General features: G+C 27.8%; 1 protein-coding gene and 1 long non-coding RNA gene across 5 annotated transcripts; one reads left to right on the top strand and one right to left on the bottom strand.

Moving 5' to 3' along the window:
- The first annotated feature begins 2441 nt into the window (after positions 1 to 2441).
- LOC123264547 lies at positions 2442 to 4248 on the top strand. The gene is made up of 3 exons (XR_006509369.1): positions 2442 to 2477; positions 2557 to 2769; positions 2836 to 4248. It is a non-coding gene; the product is annotated as an uncharacterized LOC123264547 (long non-coding RNA).
- On the bottom strand, positions 4082 to 9020 carry LOC123264541 (zinc finger protein 493-like). Of its 4 annotated transcripts, none has more exons than XM_044727824.1 (4): positions 8651 to 9020; positions 8424 to 8571; positions 7323 to 7814; positions 4082 to 6288 (listed from the first exon to the last, which is right to left on the bottom strand). In XM_044727824.1, the coding sequence occupies exons 1-4, from the start codon at positions 8705 to 8707 to the stop codon at positions 4388 to 4390; spliced, it is 2598 nt and encodes an 865-aa protein (XP_044583759.1). In that variant the 5' UTR covers positions 8708 to 9020; the 3' UTR covers positions 4082 to 4387. The 4 variants fall into 4 exon arrangements, with proteins under 4 accessions (XP_044583759.1, XP_044583761.1, XP_044583760.1 ...); XM_044727826.1 differs by lacking the exon at positions 8651 to 9020 and adding an exon at positions 7903 to 8030 and having other exon boundaries at positions 8424 to 8513; XM_044727825.1 differs by lacking the exon at positions 8651 to 9020 and adding an exon at positions 7903 to 8027 and having other exon boundaries at positions 8424 to 8513.
- Between the last annotated feature and the right edge of the window lie 31 nt (positions 9021 to 9051).

The raw sequence follows: 9051 nt of genomic DNA, 5'->3' as shown, positions 1-9051 counted from the left end.
TTTTTTTTTTTTTTAAATAATTTTTCTCAAGCAACAAAGAAAAATAATTTTTTTTAATTTCTTCTAAAATCAATTTCATCTAAATTTATTTTTTTTTTTTTTTTTTTTTAAATTTCAACTTCTTTTAAATTAAAATTCTTCTAAAATTTAATTTCTATTAAATTTAATTTTCATCTAAATTTATTTTCTTCTAAAATTTCAACTTCTTTTAAATTAAAAATCTTCTAAATTTTAATTTCTTTTAGTTTTAATTTCATCTAAATTTAGCATCCAAAATGCACTTCTTAGGATAAAAAATCAAAAACTTACCAGTTTATTTGATTTTCTTCAAATTTTAAAAAGCTTAAGCCTTTTTAAAAAAAAACTCTTTATGCACAATTCGTTGCACTACACAAAGCCAATCCTTTTTCTAATCCCTTTCGAGATAAGAAAACACGTCCTATGCGTGATGGGTCCTTAACCTGAAGGACTTTTATAATAATTTGTGGAAAATAGGAAGGATGGCTATTCTAGTAATAATATAACACTTTGATTATGTATACGTCTATATGTAGTTGCAGCTTTATTATGTCTTGTACACAGAACTTCTAGATGTACGTGTGATCGGTACAGAGCTATAGTCAAGAGTGAGTATGTCACAATCCGAACAAAAACAGTTTCACTGTAAAAAAAATCGCGCCAAGTCCACGTTCATAAGACTATTAAGAAAAAAAAATTTGTTTTTTTCTTTACAAAAATATATAAAATAAAAAAATTAAAAAATCCAAGTAACCGATATGATTGTTTATGATTTTCGGAAATTAAAAAAAATTTTTTTACAAATTTAAAAATTAAAAAAAAAGTTTGGAACGTATTTAGTGTGCGCGGTTGCAAAATTAAAAAAAATTGAAATACACAATGACGCACACCAAGTACGTTCCAAAATTTTTTTCTTAATTTTTAAATTTATAACAAAATTTTTTTTAATTTCCGAAAATCATAAACAATCATATCGGTTACTTGGATTTTTTAATTTTTTTATTTTATATATTTTTGTAAAGAAAAAAACAAATTTTTTTTTTCTTAATAGTCTTATGAACGTGGACTTGGCGTGATTTTTTTTTACAGTGAAACTGTTTTTGTTCGGATTTTAGTATTTTTTGTAATTATAATAAAAATTTACAATTGGTACCAACTTAATTAAATCTTGCGTTGGTTGCATTTTTTATAGCAAACTATCCCCGTGAAACTACAGTTTATGTAAAAATAATTCCAGCGCAAATAAAGTATGAATTACTGTTATAATATACAATTTAGAAAAAAAAAGTACCGTAGAATTAAATAAAATTTTGCAACCTCAAAATACCGTTCTGCTTACAGTAAACACAGTCGGTAGTCTGGCGCTCCGTTTACAGCAGATTTGAACGGAACTTGGCGCCAGATTCTACCGAATCTGTGGATGTAAGAGACTACTCTAGAGGCCTAGTAATTACTTTAAACGTCTAATAGATGGTGCCTCATGTATGAGCAAAGTAAACTATTTCTGACAATATCCTACTACTCCTTTCGATTATTTTAGGATTAAAAAGTATTTAATATGATTAATCGTGAATTTTGAAACAGGATTTACAGTATTTAGCAGAATTTGGAAGTATTAACATTTTAATTCTTTTTAATTCTGTCAAATTCCTTTTTTTAATCAGGGTATAAACATCATTTTACACTTTTCGTGATTACCAAAAAAAAATTTTTTCTCAAAGAAAAAATTTTTATTTATGTTAATTATATATACTTATATATAATTATACATGGGATTATATATAATCTTGGATGGCTGTATATTGCTCCATATATAGGTCATTTATAATTATATATGATTATATATGACCTCATATACAATTCCATATATAATCATGTATGGTTATATATGGAACTATATAATCTTGCTTGGTTTTATATTGCTCCATATATATAGTCATACATAATTATATATGATTATACATAACCTCATATACAATTCGGTATATAATCATGTATGATTATCTATAATTATATATACTTATATATAATTGTATATGGAACTATATATAATCCTGCATGGCTGTATATTGCTCCATATATAATTATATATAATCTTATATACAATTCCATATATAATCATGTATGATTATATAAAATTATATATGATTATATATAATTGTATATAATTATATATGTGATTCCATATATAATCATATATAGTCATATATGATTATATACAATTATATATGATTATATAGAAACATTTTTTCTCGGGTATGGAAACTTTTTTTTTTTCTTCAACAATAGTAACGAAATATTTATGGATGGAACGTTTGAGCTATTTTTATTTTGATAATATTGATACTTGTCATTTGTACTTATAAGGAAATGAATTGATATTGTCAAAATTCCAGAATACATCGAAGAAACCAAAAATTAATCAAATTTACACAATTCATATCAAATTAAAAATCACGGTATTTTTAAAATAATTAGTTAAAACATAAACATGAGTGCGCTCACAAAAAAATACTAATTTATTTATATTTTGTATAGTATATCGCTGTTGCTGTAATTCCAACGGAAAGATAGACATCTGACATATATGATGCGCGCTGTTTTTAAATGGATAAAAAAAAAGCGGAGGATTTATTAAAAAATAAAAACTTAATTATTCTCACTGATTACGACAATTAAGCGACAATTAAGTCGCTAAGGAAAAATTTTCTTTTTTCAAAATTACATGGATGTTATTTTCACTATATGCATGTAAGTTTATTCAATATTTTAACGTTTTTATTAATTATTTTAACTGTTTTATTTATAATTTTTCAGGCAGTAATCAAGAAGTGGGTCTACGTATTTCAACAGAGGAATGGCATGAAATAATTCCACCCATATCTTGGAGAGAGTTTCGTCCATCCAGGGTGGTGTAAGGGTTATTGTGGTCAACATTATCGAAAACATAATGACAAAAAGCACAATCGTCAATATGAGTATCTGAATTCATTATCGCAGAAGCCTCATACAAAAATACACTTTAATAAGATATGTACACAAACCTAATTTGAAGAGAAGATCGATCAACAACTTCGAGGCTGTTTTTTGATAGATATACGTTCCTATCGCAAGATGTAAAGACGATGTAAATGAATTTGGCCGGCGGCAGCTGCGATAATAGCATGAGACATAAAATCACATTTTACTGCGGTACTGTTTTTATTATTTTGATGTCTAGGCGATACTACTTCATTAATAGAAATTTGCAATAATTCTGGAATTTCGTCTTGGACGTTCTGTATGAAATTCTGTGGTGATGGGTAGTAAGAAATTTCATAATTTTTACCTCGTATTTCAGTCCTAATAAAATTTGCGGCTAACTTGACAATCCGCTTACGTTCTTCATCCACATCATGAAGAACACATTCGAAGATTCCAACAGATGGTACCTAATGTCACGCATGCAGATAATAGGTTGCTTACCAACGTTTTGTTGAATTATGATTTTGTCACCGTAATGATTAATTAGTTTTTATCAGAGTTTCATTTTTCGAAATGCAATTCTCCATAACTGCGTGTAAATCTGATAATTGAAACCGAGTTTCAGTAGAATTCTCCATAAATTCACAAACATTTTAGAAATATTCAGCTAAATCACAATTTTGTGGTCTTTTTTTCAGAACGTTCAACCTGATAAGTTGCTAAAACGTTAGACTATTCCAAAGCTCGAAAGAAAAATTTAGAAAATTCATATACGTACCAGTATATGATCACTCCATGTATTTGTATATCTATATTCACAAATATACTGGTACATGATCATATATCGGGGCTTTTACCTTACATAACAGGAAATAAATTGCTCGAGAAGGCAAAGAGAATTTTTAAACAGCAATAAATAAAGAAGTAGAATTTTGTAGTGGAAATTAATCAGAATTATACGTCAGTACTTAGTTTCCATGGGTATTTTTCCGCTAATAGTAGCTCTTACGTAAGACATAAATTTACTACAATTAATTTACTTACCATCCATTATAAATGTCTTTTATTTATATTTTTCAATGTATAATTTTTATCATTATAAGTTTTATGAAACTTTTTATTGTTTTTGACAGTTTTTTGAGATTATACATACAAAAATATTAACTAATAACAAATGCAAAATACTTTTCCTCCGTAATTGAGACAGGAACCTATCACGGAACTAAAAACTAAAATAAATTTATAAAAATTACTTTTACAAAAGAATTCAATGGTGATGTTGATATTTTTTTCGGTAAAAATAATAATTCGTTAAAATTTTTTTTTTAATATTTTAAGGCACATTTAATAAAGCACTTTTCAATCTACTTTTTTTTTTTAGTTCGCTTTAAGGTGATATCGCCTTTCAATCACCTTTTTCCTGCTTGTGCTGGCACCAATCTGGATGATTAAAGTCTTCGTAACAAATATCACAATCAAATGATCGTATATTAGCATGACGTCTCATGTGCATCTTATAAGTTGATTCCCTGGCGTAGGTTGCTGGGCAAAACTCACACACAAACGGTCTCAGAATATGCATTTGTTTATGAGCTTCTAAATGTTTCATTAAAGAAAACTTAGCCGAGCATACATCACATTGAAACGATTGATTTATTGAGTGAATAAGCTTATGCGTGCGCAAATGATTTTCGCGTTTGAATTTTTCCAGACAAAGATCGCATTCAAAAATTAATTTTCCCGTGTGAATCTCTCTATGTTTATTCAAAGAGCCTACATATTCAAACGCCGCTGGACACTTGTCGCACTTAAATGGCTTCAATTCTCGGTGAGTAAGCTTATGAGTTTTCACATCTTTTCTGTCTTTGAATTTCATGTTACAGATATTGCAGTAAAAAGGCTTTGAATCTGTATGAAGAAGCATGTGTTGACTGAGAGAAGCTATGGTTTTTACTTTCATCGCACAAATATTGCATGCAAAAGCTTGTTCCTCCAAATGGATCCGTTTGTGTACATTCAAACTGTGTATTTTATTAAATTTCGCTGAACAAACATCGCATTTAAATGGCAGTTCTCCTTCGTGAACTTTTCGAAGGTGATCATCTAAAGTACTTTTGCGTTTGAACCCTAATTGACAAATGTCACATTTGAACATTCTTTTGTCAGAGTGAACACGCATATGACTGTCAATATGACTTTTTTGAGTAAACTTCGCTAAGCAAACGTAACATTTGTATGTTTTATCATTTGCATGCGATTGCATATGCTTGTCCAAATCATTCTTTTCATTGAATTTTGCAGAGCAGTTGTCGCATTTAAATTGATCTTTTTCCGCGTGGGTTCTTGCGTGATCATCCAAGTGTTCTTTTTGATGAAATAATTCTGAACAAGTCTCACATTTGAATTCTTCTTTCTCATCGTTAGTTTCCAAAGGATCAACTGAATCATTTTCTTGATTAAATTCCAACGAAGTTTCAGATCCAGCTCGATTATCCATATTATCATTCAAATGTTTTTTTTGATTAAATACGACCGAAAGAATTTCCTCACGTTGTAATGTTTCTTTTTCTGTATGAAACAGCATATGATGATCATCCAACTGATTTTTCTCATTAAACTTTTTTGAACAAATTGCACATTTAAATTCACTCGTATCTGCTTGAGTAAGCAACTGTTCATTTTCAGTAGGAATTTCCAAGGGATCACAATTAATAAAATTACTTTCCTGCTTAAATTCAATAAGAGTTTTACACTCGAGTATATTTTCTGTCATATCTACATGATTATTCAAATGATTTTCTTGATCGAGTAATGCTGAATCAATTCCAGGTTCGACTTTTAATTTTTTTAAATGAGTCTGCATATGAATGTGTAGTTGCTTTTTTTGATCAAATGTAACTGAACAACTCTTACACTCATATAAACTATTTTCTGTGTGAATATTCAAATGATAAGTCAAGTCTTTTTTCTGATGAAATTTTGCTGAGCATTCATGACACTTGAATACTCTTCCACCCATATGACTTTGCATGTGATTTTGAAACAGACTTCTATTAGAAAATTCTGCAAAACAAAATTCACATTTAAAATGCTCATTTTTAAAGTAATCTTCCTTTTCACGCGCATGAATTCGCAGGTGACGGTCAAAATCACTTCTACGATCGAACTTAACAGAGCAAATTTGACATATGGATCGCTTGTTGTCCACGTGAGTTCGTAGATGTGAATCTAAACAGGCTTTCGAAGTAAAAGTCGCTTTGCAATGTCCGCAGTTGAGAAAAGATTCTTTACATTTTCGAATTGACCCTGAAAAATAAAATCATGGTTACTATCTTATATGACTTAATTAAGGTAGTTGTCGTGGTTAAAGCCTAGCGTCAGAAAATTATGAAATTTTTTTTTTATCGAAAGATAAATTTATACTAATAAATGGAGATCCGGTTTTTTTGTCCGGTTATACTGCGAAAACTACTGAACCAATCGGAATAATATTTATACCATAAGATGCAGCGTGTTTCAGAGAAGGTTTTAGTATATGATATGTTGGTAATTACTTATCCGGAACCTATATTTTTTTACTTAGAAATAATTGTTATTGTAACTAAATTTATCATATTCGATTCTCATTTGTTTAAAATAAATTTTTTAATTCTATTGGATATGTTTATATACTAGGCAGATTTCTTCACTTATGATACCTGCAATTACTTTAACTGAAACTTTCAATGCTCATTACAAATTTTTTTTTTATTTCAATTATTATTCATTTTTGTAAGAAAGACAACGGGAATGTTATAATGATTGCACATTGAAAGTTACAATGAATATTAGCTAGAATAATTACATGGATAAAAGGTGAATGCCAATTCGATAGAATTGGGAATCTGTGCAAGTCAAAACAATATTCTAATTAAGTTTCAAGTCTAGAGCTAAAAATGCAATTTTATAAAGCGCCCAGCGGAGCGGGCGAGTAACAGCTAGTATATTAATAATTCACTACCAAAATTTCAGATAAATTCACCACATCATTTTTGAGTAATTAATTTTCGAAATTGCATCTTATACACGTAGAGGTATAGAGAGATGGTAAAGTTAGTATGAAATCTATTTACATCACTCGAGTTGTATGAAATATTTAGTACTAACTTTACCATCTCTCTATATATCTACGTGTAAAAGATGAAATTTCGAAAATTAATTACTCAAAAATGGTGTGGAAAATTGGTCTGAAGTTTTGGTGGTGAATTATTAATATATTTATCTTTCGATAAAAAAATTTCATAATTTTCTGACGCTAGGCCTTAATCACGACAACTACCTTAATTTTATATTATACTCACTTTTTTTTGTGGTAATTTTATGATTGGCTGCTGCAGTCGATGAACTCAAAGTTTGTCTAGGAATCGTAATTCTTTCAAGCAGTACAACAGGATTGTACTTTTTTAAAATAATATCCCAATCCTTGACTATGGATACTTGTTTAAGCTTGTTACTTTTTTTCGAACAGTTAATTTTGTTTTTTAAACTACAAACTTGTTTTTTTATGCTTCTCTTTTTATATTTGTCTGTCCAACGATCTTCTTTCAAGCTAAATGAATTAAAACCGGAAGGTGTAGTATAAAATTCATCTGAATCTTGATTTAAATTTTTAATCACAAATAAACTTTCATCAATATTGACGCAGTTGTCAGTCGATAAATTTGAATCGTATACTTTTTTTATATCAGAAAAAGGATCTATATTCATTGCATCTTCATAATGACAATCATTTCCCACTTCTAAAGGATCCAATGGATCTACAGAAGAATTTTCATCTTCTCTCTCAAGTGGATCTATAAAAAATAAAATAATATTAATTATTAATGATTAATCTCAGGAAATTGGATAAATTAGTTTTAATATAATTAAATTATTATATACTTAAAAATTCATCAATTATATTTTTACTTGAAAATAAAATAAAAGGTAATGAGTCCAACTACTGTCTTATTGATCTTGATTAGAATTGCTAGTGAAGTAACCATGACTTGAAATTATTAAAACTTCTGCTATTTCGGCAAATAAAATATTCTTATTGAGTAATATTTATTACTTTTATTTGAATACTCAATTTACTAAAGTCATTTAACAAAATTAGTTTTAATAAATTTTTCCGAGTATTACAAAGAAACATAAGTGAAAATTATGATACTGAAATTAGCAGACATCTAACAATTTAAAAAATTTTTATAACTAATCAATTATTTAAAAAAAAAATATTTTTTTAAATTCGTACTTATATCTGTTTAAAATTTTTACATGTGAAATTTTTTTGCTATATTTTTTTTATTATAATTTAAATGTTATAAAAATCCAAATAAATTTTAGATATCTGTTAAATTCAGTAGCATGTGAAAATTTTTAAAAAAAAAAAAAGATTTAAAAAAATATAAAAATCAAACCTGATCTGAAAAAAAATTTCTGACTAGATAAGTCATCATTGTTCTTAAAATTCTCATAAATACTACTAGGAGCATTCGAGTCAATTTGTGTTAAATTTGAATAATGGTATGTTAAATCATCTTCCATGTCATCGTCAATTTCGCAGCCCTACAACAAAATTATAAATAAATTGATACATCATTTTTTTTAAATATTCAATAAAATAATATAAGCTTTTATATTTTACCTGAGTATTATTTTCATCAGCTGATTTTTCGAACGAAAAATTATTGGCAGTATTCATTTTTATATAATAATTAACAACTGAATGATTTTCAGCGAACTAGTTATTTTACAATGTATTAAGTAGTGTTTGTCGACAATTGAACTTTTATGAATATCATTATTTGTCGGCAATTCTGAGTATTTAAACCACTGCTCTTCAATTTTAGTCAACAATAAAAAGTGAAAAAAAAAAAAAAAATGAAGCATGGAGTCAGGTTAGAAATCATACTATATATTTACGCCAGAAAAAATAATAATCGGCGCATATAGTAAGTAGTTGCCCACGTGCGCGTATTTATGTGTTGAAACATTTGTGAATTTTATAAACTCTTATACAATTATTTTACAATTTACTAAAAGTGT

This window comes from Cotesia glomerata, linkage group LG5, assembly GCF_020080835.1.
Source record: "Cotesia glomerata isolate CgM1 linkage group LG5, MPM_Cglom_v2.3, whole genome shotgun sequence".
Lineage (NCBI taxonomy): Eukaryota > Metazoa > Arthropoda > Insecta > Hymenoptera > Braconidae > Cotesia > Cotesia glomerata.
The sequence above is the reverse complement of the archived record's forward strand: the minus strand, read 5'-3'. Positions and strand labels throughout refer to the sequence as shown.